The sequence below is a fragment of the Siphateles boraxobius genome, unplaced genomic scaffold (assembly GCF_051911475.1).
Source record: "Siphateles boraxobius isolate OS27281-9 unplaced genomic scaffold, OSU_SipBor_1 86, whole genome shotgun sequence".
Lineage (NCBI taxonomy): Eukaryota > Metazoa > Chordata > Actinopteri > Cypriniformes > Leuciscidae > Siphateles > Siphateles boraxobius.
This window is the reverse complement of record NW_027509215.1, coordinates 3,529,565-3,550,154: the sequence shown is the minus strand read 5'-3', so window position 1 is coordinate 3,550,154 and position 20,590 is coordinate 3,529,565. Positions and strand designations below refer to the sequence as shown.

Sequence of the window (20,590 nt, the reverse complement as noted above, 5' to 3'; positions counted from 1 at the left end):
AGACACAAAGATGCACTCTGCCTGGTGATCAGCATTGCTTGTTCTATTGTTATCAAATACACAAAACATTAAATGTCCTATATTAAATGTTAACTCGGAAAAGATAATACTTAAGAAAAAAATAGTATCAATTATGTTAATCCCTATTATGAACTGATAAAGTAGGTTACCAATCTAAAAAGAGGCATTTAACATTTTACATAGGCCTACTTATATGACAACTCTGAGCGGTGCCCTTTCATAGCTCAGGTTATGTTTTGTTTTAGTACTTTGTCTCAGATGTTGTTGTACTTAAAATTGTTTTAGTAGCCTATAGGAGAAATAGAGCTATAAATGAATATATTGGATCATTTGATCTTAGAAGAACTTCAGAGCTATGAAAAATATTTGAGTTAATATTGAGACCCCCTAACTGCCCTAACTGGTGTGTGTGTGTGTGTGTGTGTGTGTGTGTGTGTGTGTGTGTGTGTGTGTGTGTGTGTGTGTGTGTGTGTGTGTGTGTGTGTGTGTGTGTGTGTGTGTGTGTGTGTGTGTGTGTGTGTGTGTGTGTGTGTGTGTGTGTGTGTGTGTGTGTGTGTGTGTGTGTGTGTGCTGGAGGAACATGTGAGAAGAAGCAGGAGATCTAAGCTAACAAACATAGATTATTGTGAGACTCAGATGAAATGTTTATGTGTAATATCAGTTTCACAAGATTCATGTAGCTGAATGACCAGAGGAAATATAAAAGCCATAAATCTGTGGTTGATTTGTGTCAGTGTAACATGACATGCTGTTGTATATATCTTACAGGGAGCTTAATTTTCCTTTCTAGGGGATATATGGGAATTTGAAAACCAAAGCAGAAACCAAATTCTCTCAATTCATTTTATATAGCGCAACAAATTAATCTTGGCTTAGGTTGCTTTGGCTTAGGGGTGTTATGTTATGTTATGTTATGTTATGTTATGTTATTTTATTTTATGTATACCATCAACATAACTGATGTATCATGAAAAATTTCCAAAACTGACTATGCAGCTTTGCTGTAACTATAGCCAGTGCTTAGGGAATTCATTCAAATCTCTCATTTGAAAGAAACATGTCAGACGAAGACAATACTAAACTACCATTCACAAGTTTGGGGTTAGTAATATTTTTTTATTTCTTTTTACATTTGAAAGAAATGAATATATTTATACAGCATTGAATTGATTAAAATTGACAGTAAAGACATTTATAACGTTCAAAAAAAATTATATTTCAAATATATGCTGTTCTTAACCTTTCATTCATCAAAGAATCCTGAAAAATAAAGAATCATGGTTTCCACAAAAATATTATTGTTTTTCAACATTGATAATAATAAGGAATGATTTTGTAAACATTGAATCAGCATAATGATTCTGAAGGATCAAGTGACAGGACTAGAGTAATGATGCAAACAAAAGTGTGTCATGGTGTATTTTAGTTTAGAAGTCAAATTAAATGTTTTGAAAACAACATACCTTGTTACAATAGAAAAAAACATTCAATACGTAAAAAAATACCAAAGGGTCAATAAAGAAAGGAAGAAATAATAGTGTATCTATTTCATTTAGTTTGGGCTGATGGCAGACAACTCGAAATCCCAGCCTGTAAATCACACTTATCTGGGTCACTGATAGATTGCGTTTGCCTCAGCATTGTTAGGTTTTCATTAGAGAATGGAGCATCAGATGTGTTGCATATTCATGGGAGACACTGGAGAAGGACATCTGATTTCTGACATCTTTTTTAAAGTGTCTCTAAAGTTAGTATTTTACACTGAAATTGCTATAAGAGATTGTTTACAGTGTAGCTCCCAGTGAGATGTTGAAAGTGGCATTATACAAGACAAGAATCACACCTGTGATGTTTCTCCATTGTAGAGAAGCATAATGTAATAAAAGCATGCTTATAAACTGCATGCTACAACAAGTGAAACATCTGCCAAAACATTATGAGCACATGCCTAATATCCTGTTGGTCCTCCGCGTACTACCAAAACAGCACAGACTCACTGAGGCATGGCCTCTACAAGTACAGTGGTATCTGGCACCAGGACTTTAGCAGCAGGTCCTTCAAGTCCTGTAGGTTGTGAGGTGGAGCTGACGTGGATTGAACTTGTTGGTCCAGTACATCCCAAAGATCCTCAATTGGGATTGAGATCTGGGGAATTTGGAGACCAGAGCATCCCCTTGACCTCTTTTTCCACCTTAGAAACATTACAAAGCTACGTAACATGCTATCTGTTTCTGATGCAGAAAAGTTAGTTCATGCATTCATGACCTCAAGACTAGATTACTGTAATGCTTTATTAGCTGGCTGTCCTGCATCCTCAATAAACAAGCTACAGTTAGTGCAAAATGCAGCTGCTAGAGTTCTTACTAGGTCAAGAAAATATGATCATATAACACCAATTTTATCATCTCTACACTGGTTACCTATCAAATTCCGTATCAATTACAAAGTACTATTACTGACCTATAAAGCCCTAAATGGTTTAGCTCCTGTGTATTTAATGGACCTTCTATCGCCCTATCCATCGTGTTCTTTAAGATCACTAAATTCGAGGCTTATGGTCATTCCCAGGATATCTAAGTCCACTAAAGGAGGAAGGGCGTTCTCACATTTAGCTTCAAAACTCTGGAATAGCCTTCCTGATATTGTTCGAGGCTCTGACTCGCTGTCCCAGTTTAAAACTAGAGTAAAGACGCATCTCTTTAGCCAAGCATTTACATAATGCTTACCTTTTATACCACTGCTGAATCAGATCAAATGCATTTAATATTATAAAACTTGAAGAGTCTGTAGGTTATTTGTATAGGTTGCATAGTATTTAAAGTCATTACGTTCCTGTGTATACTGCGTGAATGACGGGTGGTTGGGTAGATATTGTGTTTTGCGGTAGGTGGTATGCCATACGGAACCGTTGCCACTGAACCTGCTTTAACGACGACAGTGGGGCTCGACAGCCTTAGTCAAACGGGTCGGCGCGTATGGTTGGGTTGCGGAGAGATTGTGAGATTGTGGTTGGGTCTCAGCAGCAGGAGGGATGTAGAGGTCAGTAAGCAGGGCTGAGTTGAGTGGGGGACGGAGGGGGGTGACTCTGGGACGCAAGAATCACTGTCTTCATGTTGTTTTTATCATTTACGCCCGTGTTATGGAAATCATTATGAACAGCAGCTATGCTAATTATTTTCCCTTTTTGCTTTTCTGCTGTTATCTCGGAACGCGAGTCCCGAGAAAAACGGCGGTCGTCAGCTCCAGTTTGTATCCAGCCTTTCACAGAGACTTCAGATACCCCAATCACAAAGCCTGTGAAGAGACGACTCAACACCGGCGATATGGACCCTCTATGGTGGACGGCACTGATCCTCAACAACTCGTCTCAACAACGGCGTGATTACTTGGACTTCCAAATGATGGATATGGATAAATATTCTAAATGTTCCGATCCAATCTGACTTGTAATGCTGCCCGAATCATAAATCATGCACTGTTCCTTCGTTGGCCAGAGGAGAACTGGCCCTCCGACTGAGTCTGGTTTCTCCCAAGTTTTTTTTCTCCATTCTGTCACCTGATGGAGTTTTGGTTCCTTGCCACTGTTGCCTTGTCTTTTGGCTTGCTTAGTTGGGGACATTTATTATTCAATAATATTATTGATCTGCCTTACTTAAGGTGGACGTTGACTCAATTTTCTTTTAGAAACAAACTCTGTTATATTATTTTCATGTTATAACTGTGAAGCTGCTTTGATACAATCTGTATTGTAAAAAGCGCTATATAAATAAAGGTGACTTGACTTGACTTGACTCTTTATCATGTTCCCGGCTCAAACCATTCCTAAACAATGTGTGGCAGAGTGTATTATCCTGCTTAAAGAGGCCACTTCCACCAGGGAACACTATTGTCATGAAGGGCTGTACCTGTTCTGCAACAGGACTCACCAGACCAAGGTCCAGTTCGGACGCTAGTGTGCCCATTGTAAGAGCTTTCGATGGTGGACGGGGGTCATCATAGGCACCCTGATTGGTCTGCAACTACGCAACAGAGTGCGATGCACTGTGTGTTGTGACACATTCCTCCCATAACCATCATTAAAGTTTTGTGTGACTTGCGCCACAGTAGACCTTCTGTTGGATCAGACTAGATAGTATAGCCTTCGTTGCCCTTATGCATCGATGAGCCTTGGGCGCCCAACACCCTGTCACCGGTTAGTGGTTCGTCCTTCCTCGGAAACACTGTTGTTAAATTCTCACCACTGCTGACCGGAGCATCCCACAAATCTTGTGTTTTCAGATTCTCGCTCAGAGCTTTATTCCTGCCCATTTCACCAGCATCCAACACTTTGATTATGAGAACTGATTATGTGTAATTTGTCTCTCTGGATGAATGGATGGACGGATAGATAGGTAGCATTTTATTTGTTGGTAATATGGAGGTAGCATTTTATTATTTTCATTTTCATTCAGTTCAATCTTAAAAATGACCCAAATGGCACTGTTGTACTACTTCATACTGTATATTTAAGAGCTAGAATGCTATTATAGACCATTCAAAGGTTTCATTCAACTTTCTTATAATGTTGGGACTGATGGCAAGCTTAGTTTACACCTCTGTGTCAGATTTCTCAGTTGCTCTAGGTGTCATAGTGAGAATCACCCTGCAGAAACATTAAATCAGGTTACACAGACAGATTAATGTAACACATTTCTACTGTATCCTCAGGCAAAGATTAGTCCAGTTTTTATTCTAATTTCCAGACATGTATGTGTGTTTTTATAATATCTAAAATAAAACTTATTTTCAATTGTAATAATTTCACACTATTACTGTTTTTACTGTATTTTGATTTAATAAATGTAGCATTGGTAAGCATAAGAGACTTCTTTCAAATACATAAAAAAATCATAACAAACTTTAGTGTGTGTGTGTGTGTGTGTGTGTGTGTGTGTGTGTGTGTGTGTGTGTGTGTGTGTGTGTGTGTGTGTGTGTGTGTGTGTGTGTGTGTGTGTGTGTGTGTGTGTGTATTAAAATCAAATTTATAATCAAGTGTTTATCAAAGTAAATAGCGTATATTATTAGTACTGTTACTTTTAGTGGCCTATGAGTTGGTGGAGGGAAAAAAGATAGTCTAAAAAATACTAATATGTTACTCCAGTTGCTCTCCGCTTCTAAATTACACAGTGACAGATGTTTGTTTGTTTTCGACAGAGCATTTTTTCTACACCAATAAGAGAGCGCAAGCTGCTTTACACGAACAACAGCAACGGCCAGAGGCTTACCACACCCATAAGATATTGGCAGAAACTTGTCCGGTGTCATTTTTCAGTCTAGTGATTGCCAATGGGTGATATGGCTAACAAAGTGATAGTCTTTTAAAACTGAGGGACGTTTATGGGAATTTAACACAAAAAATTCCTAGTTTCAACAAAACCTTCTCCTTAATAACACGATGCTATCTGATATCGGAAGTCAGGGAGGAAATCTTTAGGTGTTTTATGATGTTATACTGGAGACAGGCATTCTAGTATTGTGTTGTTATAGTTCATCACAGGTACACTAGATTGTTGTTAGTATTGTGTTGTTGACTACATTAAGAAGTTCTATTCTGCCCCCTATTGATCACTATAACAAATAGAAAAAGAAAAATTTTCAGGTCAGCTATTCTTTTTATTTTTGACGATAATGCAAAACCCAGGACACTATTAAACCGAAGTGTAAAAGCAGATGCATGAAAGGATTCATACTGTAATTTAATGTCGTCGTTGTTGTCTGGAAAGAGTGAATTCCAGCACAGCACTGTAAAAAAGAGTTGCTGCCTTAAATCTTTCAGTACAATCAATTTGGATATTTAAGTCATTTCAACTTAAATTACATTAAACTGACTTAAAAACATGAGTTGAATCTTTTTCAACTTGTTGTATAACTTAAAAAGTTGAAAATTGTGTAACTTATTTTGATGAGTTAAAGCAATCTAAAAACATTTGTTGTCATAACTTATTTGATCATATCATTTTTTACAGTGAGCTAGCTGCCCGCTCGGCTGCTGAGAGGACGTAGGCCCTGTAACTTCTTCTGGAGTTGAGCCTTGGCCAGGTCAGCAGAGAGAGCGTCCGCCATCCTGTCCGTGGTCTGCTTCATTAGAAAAGCTGCCTGCAGGGCCTTGTCCAGCGTCTTATGTATTGATTCCTCCTGATAAGCATTAAACACAAATTGTATGTTAATTTATAATACACTACACTTCAAAAGTTTGTGGTCAATACGATTTTGTAATGTTTTTGAAAGAAGTCTCTTATGCTCAGCAAGGCTGCTTTATTTATACAGTAAAATTATGAAATTTTATATATTAAAATATTATTTATACATGTATTGGGCTCACAAAGCTGCATTTTTAGCAGCCATTACTCCAGTCTTCAGTGTCACATGATTCTTCAGAAATCAATCTAATAAGCAGAATTTCTTATTGTTATCAATGTTGAAAACTATGGAAGCTTGTTTCTGCCACGGAATAAAAAAATTAAAAGTTAATTGCAACCTTTTTTCTCACAATTTGGACTTTTCCCCCCTCAGAATTGTGATTAAAAAAGTAATAATTGTGAAATATAAACTCATAATTGTAAGAAAAGGTCAGAATTGTGAGATAAAAAGTCGCAATGACCTTTTTTTTATTGATTTATTCCATGGCAGAAACAAGCCTCTATAGAAAAAAGTTGTACTGCTCAATATTTTTGTGGAAACCATGTTTCTTTGATAAATAGTTCAACACAACAGCATTAATTTCCAATAATATTTTGTTACAATAGAAGTCTTTACTGTCACTTTTGATTAGTTTAATGCATCCTTGCTAGTGTTGGGCGATATGCTCCATTTTCATATCGTCCTATCGTCAGCCTGTGAGATCGGCGATAAACGATATTATCGTGAGGGGGTGGGGCTTACTTATTTGATTATTAACTTAAATATTTTTTCTATTTTGCTAGCAAAGGTGGAGTGTTTATTAATGGGCTAGATCAGGGGTGTTCCTAGGGTCTTGATACATTGGGGGCGTAGCCCTGTCCCCACCACCCAACCACCCCCGCTTTTGGTAACTACTTCTACTCATAGGCACCTAATAATAAGCAGTAATAATATAAATGGGGGGTCTCAAAAAATAAAAAATCTTGCTGACCTCAACTTTTGAATGGTTATGTTATGTTAATACATTGGGATTATATTCTAAACAATCAACAATATAAAGTTCTTAACATTTTCCCCTTTAAATCCAAATTGTTAGCATTATTAAATTGTGTGCTATCATTCTGTTGTGTGCATGGTGGCTGTTTGACAGTCTAAACTGACTCTGCTGGTGTGGTGTCGTCTTCCACTGGTCCGAGGTGAGGTCCGTTGAAAGAAGACGTTACTGGGAAGCAGTGCTGAGTCAGATTGAGTAGAGCGCCTCCAACTGGACACTGGTTCAGATGCTTGATCTCGCACTTTGAACCTGGGAAAACAGCCACCTACAACTATTATCAATTTTCAATATATATCACGAAGTATATCACTACGTAGTATATCACTAAGTTTATGTGTAGGCTACAGTTTATAATCTATTATCCTTGACGGATCAAACTGCATATGTCCTTTGGTAATATGATGTGTTTGACAAATGAGTGATGACCCATTGTTGGGTACATAATTAGTAGATTGTTTGTCTTTTAACTGATTATTTGCTTACCCAGCAGGTAGACTACAGGATGAGCCATAGTTGACCTGCAGCAGAGGCTTATGGGATAGATGAGCAGGAATAGAAGGAGCAGGATATGTGCTATTTAAGAAGATATTCCTTAAGTTTCCCACTGAAACAACAAAGGAGACTATTTCTTCACTTGGCTTTCCACCGCTGTAAACATACACTTTCTATGACATACAGAATAAACAAATCGATTAACCACGATTAATAGCATCTAGCATAAGTGTGTATGTGTGTAATAATACACACTATTCGATTATTAAAGTGATTCCTCACTTGCAGGTCTGTAGCTGGCACTTTTGTTGGTTGGCTCAGTGTTGATGTTGTGGATCGTTGGCCCAGCGCTTACTCTCCGATGGCTTCCAGACTGGCTGAACTGAGATGTGTCCAAAGGAAAGCTCTCCGCTGAGGCTGTGACCATCACGAGAAGAACATTTGAGTACTTTTATCTTACTACATGTTGAACTGTAGCAAAAATGCTATTTACTAAAAGGTATCATACCCCTGGATGAGGTTTTGGAGTCATGTGACCTCTTCTCGGCAGGAGCACCAAAGCGTGTGCGTATTTGTCCATATGGTGGACTGAAGGCTCTCTGGAAACTCATAGTGTGATCTGAATCTTCACCATCTGTAACTGACAATACACTCTCTTCAATTTCCCTTAACTATATAGACCAAACAAAACTTTAGCAAACACCAATAACTTCATTAAACCACATTTAGAATAAATTTATTGCTAAAGAAGAAAGCTTGAACCAGGTTGTGAAGCTGTCACCTTTGCTTTTGCTGAGCTCCATATCAGAGGAGATCCAGTCCTCAATCTTCTGAGGGTTTGAGTCTGTCTTTGCACGTCTGATGACGTAGTGAGAATTCACATTAATTTGGCAGACTTCGAAGAACCAACACTCTTAAAAATAAAGGATCTTTATTGGCATCTACGGAACCTTTAACATCCATGGAATCTTTACATCGCTCAATGTGTTTATTAAAATGTTCTTTACACGTAAGAAAAAATAAATTAAGAACTGTTTTTTGGGGAACCTAAAATGGTTCTTTTTTTTGGTATTACTGCATAAAAAAATATGCAGCAAAATATAATGTTTTGGGATCTTTATTTTTAGAGGTGAAAATCTAGTTTACTTGTACACTAATAGGATGGTAGCCATTCTTCAATCCCAATCTGGAGTACCTGCTGGTGGCTCTGTTCTGGCCACAGGTCTGTCCCTTGTGCTTCTTCTCCATCAGACACCTGCCATTCAGATAATCAGTCCTCTTGCTCTCATGAGGCAGGTGACCAAGACTCTCCTCTAGCGCCCTCTTGAGGCGAGACACCTCATACTGCAGTGCGAGGATAACCTCACTACTGTTAAGAGCACAATGGAATAATGATGGTTTCAGAAATTGCAGGTATAAACTACTTCCTTTAATACTTACTTGTGACATGAACAGTGTGATGCTGAGTGCATCTCATTTGCAGAATGGCTCTTTCCCAGTTGAATGTCTTTTCTTCCTTCAGTCATCTGGTTATGCATGGGAGTGGCGCCACCTACTGATACGACATTCTCTTTTGAAACTCTAACAGTTGCATTCTGGGTAATGTTTTTTGCTTCCATGCCTGGTGGAACCAGCTGTTCAAATTCCAGGTTATTCACTCTGGGCTGCAAGGGTCTTGGTGCCATTGATATAGTTGTTCGTACATTGGATTGGGAGGCTTCACTGTCCGGACCGCTCATACTCGCCATGCTAATGACATCATCTGAGAGCGCAGAACTAAAGAGCACATCAGATAAAGTAAAACATTTTTTTCAAATGTCAGTTCTGCTACAGAGCATTGTTCATTGAAAATATACAGTTTATAATCTGAAAACAAAAACACATTTAGCATTTGTAATCTTGTATTTTGGCATTTCAGTTTTGAAAATATTGCAAATATACACCGTTATGCTTAATGTCCCCACAAGGATGCAATCCTTAGGGTTAGGGAATAGAATATACAGTAAAAAAAATCTTTATGTCTATAAAGTGTGTGTGTGTGTGCGTGCGTGCGTGCGTGCTTGCGTGCGCGCGCGTGTGTGTGTGTGTGTGTGTGTGTGTGTGTGCGTGTGTGTGTGTGTGTGTTTGAGAGAGAGAGAGAGAGAGAGAGAGAGAGAGAGAGAGAGAGAGAGAGAGAGAGAGAGAGAGAGATTTACCTCACAGCACTAGGAGGTGTTTTGGACAGTCCTGTGTTTGGACGGCTCAGGTCAAAACTGCCAAAGCCGCTGTCAATTTCTGGGCTTAAAAATCTCTAAAAGAACAAAAACACTTTCTCTTTCATTTTATCCTTTGCAGAAACAGCCGAAACATTCTGCAAGTGACACAACAAATACCTTCAAACAATAACACTTATAACAAAAAATCACAGAATCTCTAGCGGATTTTTTTCTATGATAAAAAAATGACATCTCATTTACGCTGTTTATCACAAAATGTAATGTTTACCCTGGTAATTTTACACTGTCATTAAAATTGTTCCTTTAGGGGTACAACAGCTTGCCACACTGGTAGGGACAACTTTGTATCTTACCCTAAAATTTCATTAATAGTACCTTCCTTACTAGTACCGTACTAATGTGCCATTTTTAGGAGTAGATAAGGTACAATAAGTTGTTATTTTAGGGGTGCTGTCCCAGTGACAAGATGTTGTACTCCTAAAGGTAACATTTTTGCTACAAGAATAATAATAATAATAATAATAATTCTGACAGTGTATCAATCCATGAGGGAATGTGATGATTTTTTTCCCTTAACAATCAACATTGACATTGACATTGACACTAGGCCTGTCACAATCCAGAATTTTGTTCTGATTTGTCATAAATAATTCTGTTTATTCATGTCGCTTACAGTGTAATCCTAATACCTAATCTTTTTTATATATTTTACTTGGAATCATATAATAGAATAGGCCCATGTGATTAACTTTAATGCTGAAAGTTAATAATATTTATATAATTATTAATGATTAATAATTTTATATTATATAAAACAATGCAGTCTACAACAAACCTACAAACCGTTATTTCATATGAAAGTAGACTTGTGAATATCTTTTTGTACTTTACAGCAGTTTTAACCACCATCAGATGATTAATCAATCATTTCAACAGGCCTATTAGCAATGTTGACATTCTTGCAAAATACTCTCATGTCCATGTAAAATAGATGTTTTCTCACAGACAAACCTAATCTCTTTCTCTCCATGTTTTCCTTTTACAGTGTATGTGTTTGTTACCTGTGTTTTGTCTGTGATTGGCTGAGGAGAGTGTCCAGCAGATGCTCCTACAGAAGGGAATGAGGCTTCACTGGGTCTGATCTTCTCTTCGTACCTGAGAAAGGAATGACGATCAAAGCAGCCATCAAAAACAAGGTTCTTTTTACGTTTACAGTATTTTTAGATTTTTTTAAACTCTGATCATGTTTGCACCATTGTAACTAAGAATGTTCAGTGTTAATGCAAAAAAGGACTCACATTAGCCTTAAAAAAAGTCTGCGAGAGCACCATGTTACAATGATGATTTTAAGTACTTTTAATAAAAAGTGATTTTAAGTATTTTTAATAAAAATACCATAGTATTAACATGGTATTGTGTTTAGAACTAGTGTAATGTAATAAAGTAATGTTAGTGTAATGCAATAAAGCAATAATATATCCACAAGCATGCAACAAGAATCACTGGATATATCTAATTTTCTGGACAGAACTAGTCCAACATTTTACTTCCATCAAAAGTTGTATAAAGTAATTATATTAATCTGAGAGCTATTTACAATCATTAGTTATTTGAGTAGAATTGTGTTACTATTATAGATTTTATTTATATTTTGAATTATTATTTTTATTTTTCAATTTTGTTTTCATTTAGTTATTTTGTTTTTGTCTTTTTTATTAAAAAAATGATGTTTATATGGTTTTTTATTTACTTCAGTTTTATTTATTTTAGCACATCAAGTTAACCTAACTGAAAATGAGAGACGTTCCCCTGGCAACTAGCTGAAATAAAATAAGTTTATATATATATATATATATATATATATATATACATAAATTATATATATTTATATATTTTTTCCATTAATGTTTATTTTATTTCATGTAACGAAAAAAGCTTGATGATTTTAGTTTCAATTATAATAATCCTGAATCATGCACCTTTGATATACCATCTATTCCTGTACAAATGTAACTTCTAAAATTACAACATAAAATCTCAGTTAAGAATACACCAGATTGCAGTGCATGCACTGCCACAAAAATACAAATCTGTCTGTAAATACTGACCTATCGTATGTCAGAATCTTTAATGAAGTTGAGTTGGACAGTTGTGCCAGGATGTTGTCTTCCTCTCTTGTTGTTAGTCTGTCCTCCTCTTCCTCATTTGCAGTTCCAGGCGTTTCAGTGGAGAAGGTGGAATGCCTCAGAGGAAGATACAGAAAAACTGACAGAGGGAACGAAGTGTTTCCATAATGAAACTGATATTCCCTCGTCCCTCCTCTCGACCTGTAACCCGATCATCCTCGAGTGAGCTGTGCTAAATATCACGATACACTCCTGTCTCTTACAACCTACATCAGTGATCTTTTAAGAGAACTAAACAAGGCATTGGATCACAAATTTCTAATTAACGTTACCCATTAGAATTAAAATATAATCTTTTGCACACTACAGCTGAATTCATTTGCGCAACCTTGCCATATAAGGGCATAATGTGAAGTTGATGTACAGGAACATCTTCTTTAAGCAATCTAGGAATGTGACTTGTTTAATGCGTTATGTTAATTGCAATGTTATTGTCAATGATTGTGGAGTTTGAACCGGCAAACTTTTGATTACTACCCCAGATGCATTCCATATGCATTTCTTAGTTTTTGTTTACCTTTTAAAAAACACAATATCTCGCGGTAATGAACATACATGGTATATTATTTTTATTTTGTACTCCACATTTTAATTTTTATAATAAATATTATTAATAACTATTCACTTGAAATATTTGAGTAAGCTAATTAAACAATTTAACTTAAAATTATTATGTAATCTCAATTTAAATATTTTTAGTAGTGTAAACTTGGCTAGCTCTAACTAGCTAATACAGTAAATGCTAACTTGCTAATTGGTAACACAATGCTTTAATGGCCATATCAATTGGTGAATAAGTACAACATTATAGAACATATCTGTTCTCAAACTAAGCTCATGCTCCATTTGTCACCATGATGATAACCCCCCCCCCCCCCCCCCCCCAAAAAAAATGGCACATAACAGAAACTCATCACTGTAAAAAGTGATCAGTTGACTTAACGTAATAATTTTAAGGCAACGGGTTTCCTATTTTTTTTTAAGTAAATAAACTTCCTGCTTAATCCAAAAAAATTAAGTAATGTGGAACTGTCATGTCTTTTTACAGTGAAATTGTCATAGCAAAACATTAAATACTACTAAATATCCCATTTTGCATTAATCTTGCACAAAATAAACGTTATATAACACAATAATAGTAATATAACAGCCCAGTTTCAGTTATATGTAAGTTTGTCTAAATTAAAAGAAACAAGTTCATAAAACTCAAAACAATTAAACAATTCTGATTACTATTGTGTCAATTTTGTGAACTCAAAAGAAAAAGAAAGTTCTAAATACTGATAAAAATTCATTAGATTAAACTAATTTGTTTAATTTAAGTTTACCCTACTCAAACCAATTAACTATTTTGAGCATTAGGGTTTACAGTGTGAGCACTTCAAAATACTTTGAGTAATTTGCTTAAAGAAAGAAAGTCAAACCATACTTAAATGTTTCAAATAGCCATTATGAATTTTGTATTCATTGTGGTTTATCACAGCACTAAACAATACTTATTTAACTTAATATGCTATTTATTTTCACAATATTTGTTTACACCTAAACATTTTTACATTTGAATCTGGATTAAAACATGGCACAAAAGATATCTAGATATTGGTCAAAAGTTTTCTGATTTTTTTATTGTTCTTTTGCACTTTAATCTGTTTAAAACATTTGTTTACTCTATACATTTTGTGTATTTTTTTGTTGGATTTAAATGTTCAGAGTTGAGAAGAGAAGAAACCTTATTAAACAGTATTAAGAGTTCAACCCTTTTTGTTGCTTAATTCAATACCATGATAAAAGCTACAGCAATTATCGTGATATGAAAATTAGATACCGTCACCTGCCTAAGTGTAAACGCGGCCTGTGTGAAGCATTATTTTGGCAATAACAGATAAAGAAGAAAATGTGGCAGTACTGTAGATAGAAGCTGTTTTCTGTGCAGCCGGGAAAAGGCTTGTCAGCTCTGTGATCTTCATTGGCCTCTTCGTCATCATTGTCCTCCATGTTGTATCTGACCGAGGAGATGCTGAAGAACGACTCCTGTAACATGACATGTTTTTTCATTCAGACCCAGCATCCACAAAACCTACCGCGCTCCAGTCATTTAGTTCTCACGTTACATAGCAAAACAACACATGCAAACGGATATGAGGCACACAACAATATCAGCTTCACTGTGCGTGTCCACCTGAGCATTAATAATTGCTGATTCTTAACAGGAGAAGTTGATTAAACAGAAATTGCATAAGCTAACTTTGTCATTTTGTGTATGAATGAAGGAGGGAAAAGTGAAGTGTCTAATGCCATGAATTTTTGTCCAAATGTCACCAACAATGTAGTGTGTGTTGTGTTACCTCATGCAGTGATGGATTGGATGATGTGAGAGGGATGTTTTCACAAGGAGGAGGAGATGGAGTGGAGGATGAAGGAGGATAGTAAACATGGCAGACGTTTCTGTCTATCTGCTCTTTTATGTCCTCCAGGTGCATGCCTATCCTGAAAATCTGCCCCTCGACCTCCCTTAAACACAAACGTGAATACACAACACTTGAAGGTTGACCCTTTGACCCATGACAGTTTCATTTCCTTGTTTTGAATGACTATAGACTTACAGGAATCAGTCTAAATACAATTACACTACCTGTCACATGATTGGACAGTCTTGAACTAGTTTGTTTCTGAAGGTTTTTGAAACATTTTAATGTAAAGGCAAATGCAGACTGTATATGACTGAAATTAGTTTTATGAAACAAATATAAATGCCTATGTAAAGTATGGATTTATAGTTTGGGATTTTTAATGTTGGATTCGATAGCTTTGTAGGCAGTGCTCCGACATGTAAGCGCAATTGTGAACTATATTTACAAAAGCAAAAATATATAACCATTACATTTAAAGTCCTGATGAAACTGAAGTAGCAACTGATGTTTTAGAAAAAACACCAACAAAATTAAGAAAACATCTTCAGTTTGACAACACGTGTGCTGCAAATACTCACAACCCAACCAAATACAGAAACGTGCTGCAAATACTCACAACAACCACACCCCAACAAATGACAAAACTGGCTGGGTCATGCTTGTTGTTCAATCTCTACTCAGCAGTGTTGTCAATGACCTGAAAGGTGAGGGGTTTTTATTGTTTATTTTAACATCTGATTATATGTGAGTTGTGAGTGTTTGCAGCGCATTTCTGTATTTGGTTGCTTTATTTGCATCACATGTGTTGTCGAACTGATAATGAGGTTTTATTAATTTTATTAATTAGTTTTTTTCTATTTGCATGTGTTTTCTTCATTTGAGCTCTCTCTCTGCCACGGTGCAATATCCATGACTTAAATTTAATAGAATTTATCATCACTTGCTTATAATTTGAACAATTTACTTGATTATAACAAGAGTATTCTAGTTTTGTGAGGTTTCTAGATCATGCTGTGTGTTAGTAGTAGAAAACAGTCCAACCACATGACATGTACCTGTCAGGGTCAAACTCTCCTGTGTTTCTGGCTAGACCCCTGTAGTTCTGCATCTCCAGAGCACGATGCTCCTCTCTCTTTGTGAGGTAATTCCTCTCCAGCTGATCCTGGGCCTCCATCATGCTCTTCAGCACCTGCAGAGATATCCACCAAACAAGATGAAACGTTTACCTTTTTCCCATTTGAGGGCTATAAACCTACAACTGCTTGATTTAATGATTTATCTTATGATAAAACAGTGTATTATAAAAATGGTTTTGTGCAATTTATGATTCAGCCTGTAAAGTTACCATCTGTTGCTCCTCCACATTCATTGACATGGTGGTGACACATGTTTTGAATTCATCCACCTGGAAAAGAAGAAAAATACAGATGCATCATGCACCCATCAATGCAAAAGCTAAATGGATGTTAAAGAGAACAAAAAACATAAGGCACAGGGCAAATCTTTGAAGACAGGTTTTGCTAACTTGTCTGTACCTTCTGCATAAATGATCTGATGATGTCTCCGAGCTCAGATGTTAGTCTTTCTCCATCTGTCGGGCTCTGTGATTCAGTCTGCACAGGTACAGAGTTGTGAAGACTAACCTGCTTCTCACTTGGACCTGTTGAACATACTCAAGATGTGAGGACACAAATGCAAATGTAAGTGTAAAATATCTTAACACAGGTCATGCATCTTTTATCTTATAGCTTTTGATCCTTTTGTATAAACCACCTGATCTCTTAACAATGTGTCTTGATTCACTCTCTTAGGAGGAGGTCTGTTTAAAGTTAGCTCAAATTTCCCTGGCAGGGTTTCTCTGCTGCCAGGGTTACACTGTTCTACAGTATTCAGCTGGAGAAAGAAATACAATGGCTTCTTGCCTGCGGCTGCTGCTTGTGGGATATTTTTTGTCAGTTTAGTGTTGTCATTGTTGCTAGTTGCATCGTTCCAGTCGATGGACACAGACGGCTCACTGGAAGCATGAATCTGCTGCTTAAAAGAAAGCAACAATATAACCCGCTCAAATTGGGCTGCAAATGAGATCCAAATGAGGATATGTTGAAATGCAGATTATTTTAAAAAATCCTCTTGAGTCTCACCTGACCAATTAGGTTTTCAGCTTTTGTGTATTTAGCGAGCAATCTGTCATATTCATCCTGTAAACAAATGAAAGGGTCACTTTTTTTTAAAAGTTTTAACCTTTTGATGAATTTTTGTTCATGCAATTAAAGTCAATTGGGTCCAAAACAACATTAAACGGGGGTCATTATGACGCAGTGGATAAGACACATGCCTTTGGTGTGAGAGACCCGGGTTCGAATCCACTGTGAGACACCAATGTGTCCCTGAGCAAGATACTTAACCCCTGATTGCTCTGAAATATAGCAATTGTAAGTCGCTTTGGATAAAAGCTTCGGATAAATGTAAATGTACATTAAAAAAGTAATCTGATTACATATAACTCAAGTTACTTGTAATGCATTACCCCCAACACTGCTATTTACACAGTTTACTTTATACACTTCTCACGTTCTTGAAAAATCGCCTTTCTGTCACACTTCAGCGCTTTTTATATTAAGGTCAAAACAGCTTGATGCCTGACTCGAATCATGTAAAAGATCTTCTATTCATCCTAAGCAGTGTAACCAGTGTTGTAAATATAGTCACCTGTAACTGATGCGCTACTTCCTTGTCAGTCAACACATTGTGCTTCTCCAGTGGCATGGAGTCCTCTAAAACCCTGCTGATGATATCTGCTGTTGCTTTACAAGAGGAGGTGGATTTACCCAGAATGCCTGGGGACGACTGGGCTCGGGCCATAGCTGGTGACTGGCTGACGGGTTTAAAACTTCCATTACCTTTTGGAATTTTGACTTTAGGTGCCACTTTAGAGAAGTCAGGTAGGGGGTAATGCACCTTTCCTTGTCCGTATTTCAGCTCACTGTAGGACCTGGTCCTGCTGAGGGAGCACTTAAGATTCTGTGCATCTGCTTTACATAGATCTGGAGAGTTAGCACTGCTGTTCTGCTTAGGACATTCTTTATCATCATCATCAATGAGGCAAGTCGTTCCAGGTTTCTTAGATGAGCTCGACTCATCTGGAATGTTTATTTCAACCAGTCCATGACTTCCAGAAGTGCTGGGATCAGGTTCCTCCATCACATCCTGAATCTTCTCTCTCTCTCCTATGCCGACCTGTGGAGCCCGAGAAGCTCTACTCAGCACGGTTTCATCAATGCTGTCCATCAAAGACATCTCAGGTAGGGTCTCTGCTTCAATGATCCTGCTTGAGTTAAGCAGCTCCTCCTGGGAGAAGTGTCTGAGCAGGAAGTCAGTGATGTGGTTTGCGGGTTGAATAGGTGTGGCTAAGGGAGGAGCCATGTCCTCTATTGCTTTATGATTAGATAGAAGAGCATGAGTAAGATTAGACTGGCAAGCCTCTGTTTCTTTTGCATTACCAATTTGACTACTAAACTTATCAAGTGTAGTTAAAGCCTGACTAGACAGCACAGAAACCATTTCACATGGAGATGATTTTAAATTCGTCTCTGTTTTGTTGTTGGTGTGCGTACCATCATACGGGAGCTCTTCATGTTCTTCATCACTGGTGTTGACAGCATCATCCTCATGTGTTCCAATGATTGGCTTTACTGCAGTTTTGAGTTTCTGCATTGGCGCCATGATTACGTTTCCCTTCCTGTTTCTGGTGTTTGAATGCTCTGTGCGTTCACTATTGACTGATTCGGCACTCTCTGATGAGCCCTCTTCAGTCTCACATGACTCTGACGGCTCTGCATTATCTGTACACAAAATAAAAGGACAGTGGCTTTATTAAAAATTGTAATGTCTTGGTAAAATTTTATAATTTAAAGCCATTAGGAGACACTAAAACAGGATTTCACTTTTTAAGCAAAAGAGTAGTGTTAAAGTCTTTTTGGCAAAACTGTATAAAGGAGACCTATGGCACTGGGTCATTATGACATCAATCAGGTTTTAAAACGCATTCAGTCAAAGTCAGTGGGAGTTCTTCTAACTTAAATCATAAATTCTGAATGATATTACCATACTCATACCAATACCATTCAGAAGTTTGGGGTAAGTTTTTTATTTTATTTTTATAAATTAATACTTTTATTCAGCAAAGATGCATTAATTTGGTCAAAAGTGACAGTAAAGGCATTTATAGTATTGTTAAGGATTTCTTTTCTAAATAATGTTCGTTTGAATTTTCTATTCATCACAAAAATATATAAGGCCAACTGAAGTGCCTTGAAATGCACATCATTATTCAATGTTTTGACGTAATTTCCACTAATATAGGAAGACATGGGTTGGACATATAAAACAGCTCATCCTCTTTTTTAAAATAGCCAAATTGCTGAATCGGTTTCTATAGTGCACTACTATGTGCCATTCACCATGTAGTAAATGTATGGACAGTGACAGATTTTAGCTGCAGCTTCAGTGTCTTGGGGGCGGGATGCTTTAGATTCTAGAGGGGATTTGATTGGACAGAAAATCTGATGAGATGCTGAAGCGCATGAGTGATGTCATCAAAATCATTGATAAATACTGGCGGAAATGAGAGACTATGGGTTGTGAATGCTTATATCTTCTAAATGTGTATTATGTAATTGTTTTGTAAAACACTATAGATAACAGTAAGGATAACATATTCATAAAAGCCAAAAAAACATCAATTATGATTTCATGGTGACTTTAAGCTGTGCAAATGTTTTCAACATTGATTATAATAATAAATGTTTCTTGAGCACCAAATCAGAAGAATCATGTGATATTAAAGACAGTCTGGAGTAAAAATATATTAAAATAGAAAATATATTTATTTTAGGTTGTAATAATAGTTAACAATATTCATGTTTTGCTGTATTTCTGCATATCATAGACTGTAAAAAAAGAAATTAGTTTTTAAGATTAATAAATTATGAGAACATATGTTTTTAAATAGTTTTAACTCATCAAAATAAGTTGAGTAATTTTCAATTTCTTTAAAGTGTACAAGATTCAACTAATTTTTTTAAGTCAGCTTAATGTAATTTAAGTTGAAATGGCTGTGGTAGTTACATGATAGCCTAGGCTATAGCCTACTCTGAAAACTGCTTGTTGGTAGCCTACTTTTTTATCAGTGACTTTTTATAGTGTTATTGCCATAGTACACACCAAAAAGGTGGTAATATGGTAGACTACTATGTGCAAAAACCATGGCAGTTCCTTTGTAGTTAAAAAATAAAATAAACTGTGGGGATTTCATACAGATCTAGTATTTCTTACCAGTGAGTTGCGGGCTCTCAGGTGCACCAGTGTCCTGTGAGAGGTGGACAGTGAAGGCGCCCTGCATGTCGCTGAAATGCAGGCTGTCATCATCACTGATATCCACAAATATACTTTGCTCAATGTGTCTTTCCCACAGCACTGATGAAGGTCTGCTGTGAGCGTCATCTTCTCCGTCCATATCCTCTGGGTCTCTCGCTGACGCTCCATCAAACCTGCTCCGCGCTTCTCTATTCATTTCTTAGCAACAAGAATACACAAAAAGTAAACTGTTACAAATGCCAGTGCATTTGTGTTTTTCAATTATATATAGGCCTATTGTAATTATATTTATATTATAATAAATGATAATGACTGAATTATTTGCAACTATTATGATGCTGGCTAAACAAATTACAAGAAACTAGAAAAAGAACTACCCCGCTGGTCTAATAATATGACATTGCACTTACTTTTTATGCTTGTCCCATGGGTTTCTAAGGGTCATACAAGTATTTGCGCTCTCCTCTTGCTTGTGTTCGGCTGTCTTATAAATGGATGACATAATATCCTATTGGGAAGGTACAATGAAGGCTCTGTCTAGTTTCTCAAGCCTATAGTGCAGGGTAATCTTGAACATTTTAAATAATAAATGCCGTATCTGATGCTGATTCTTTGGGCAGGTGCTATACGCGCAGGGGGAGGGATGAACAGTGTTGATATGGGAACGTGAAGACT

The 20,590-nt window shown here is 36.8% G+C and overlaps 1 protein-coding gene across 1 annotated transcript; it reads right to left on the bottom strand.

Moving 5' to 3' along the window:
- Positions 1-5,652: 5,652 nt before the first annotated feature.
- On the bottom strand, positions 5,653-20,515 carry aknad1 (AKNA domain containing 1). The gene is made up of 22 exons (XM_077222348.1): positions 20,326-20,515; positions 19,874-20,113; positions 18,154-18,381; positions 17,249-17,973; positions 16,681-16,737; positions 16,462-16,570; positions 16,075-16,199; positions 15,885-15,944; positions 15,595-15,728; positions 14,474-14,639; positions 14,035-14,159; positions 12,051-12,185; positions 11,004-11,097; positions 9,922-10,016; positions 9,167-9,502; positions 8,922-9,095; positions 8,508-8,584; positions 8,235-8,360; positions 8,009-8,143; positions 7,718-7,838; positions 7,342-7,483; positions 5,653-6,195 (listed from the first exon to the last, which is right to left on the bottom strand). The coding sequence occupies exons 2-22, from the start codon at positions 20,109-20,111 to the stop codon at positions 6,031-6,033; spliced, it is 3,567 nt and encodes a 1,188-aa protein (XP_077078463.1). The 5' UTR covers positions 20,112-20,113; positions 20,326-20,515; the 3' UTR covers positions 5,653-6,030.
- Positions 20,516-20,590: the final 75 nt, after the last annotated feature.

Coding starts and splice junctions, on each gene's coding strand:
- aknad1 (XM_077222348.1), bottom strand. CDS start 20,111: ATGAATAGAGAAGCGCGGAGCAGGTTTGATGGAGCGTCAGCGAGAGAC. Junction 11,098..12,050: donor AAGATTCTGACATACGATAG/GTCAGTATTTAC, acceptor TTCCTTTCTCAG/GTACGAAGAGAAGATCAGAC. Junction 8,144..8,234: donor CTCCAAAACCTCATCCAGGG/GTATGATACCTT, acceptor TGATGGTCACAG/CCTCAGCGGAGAGCTTTCCT.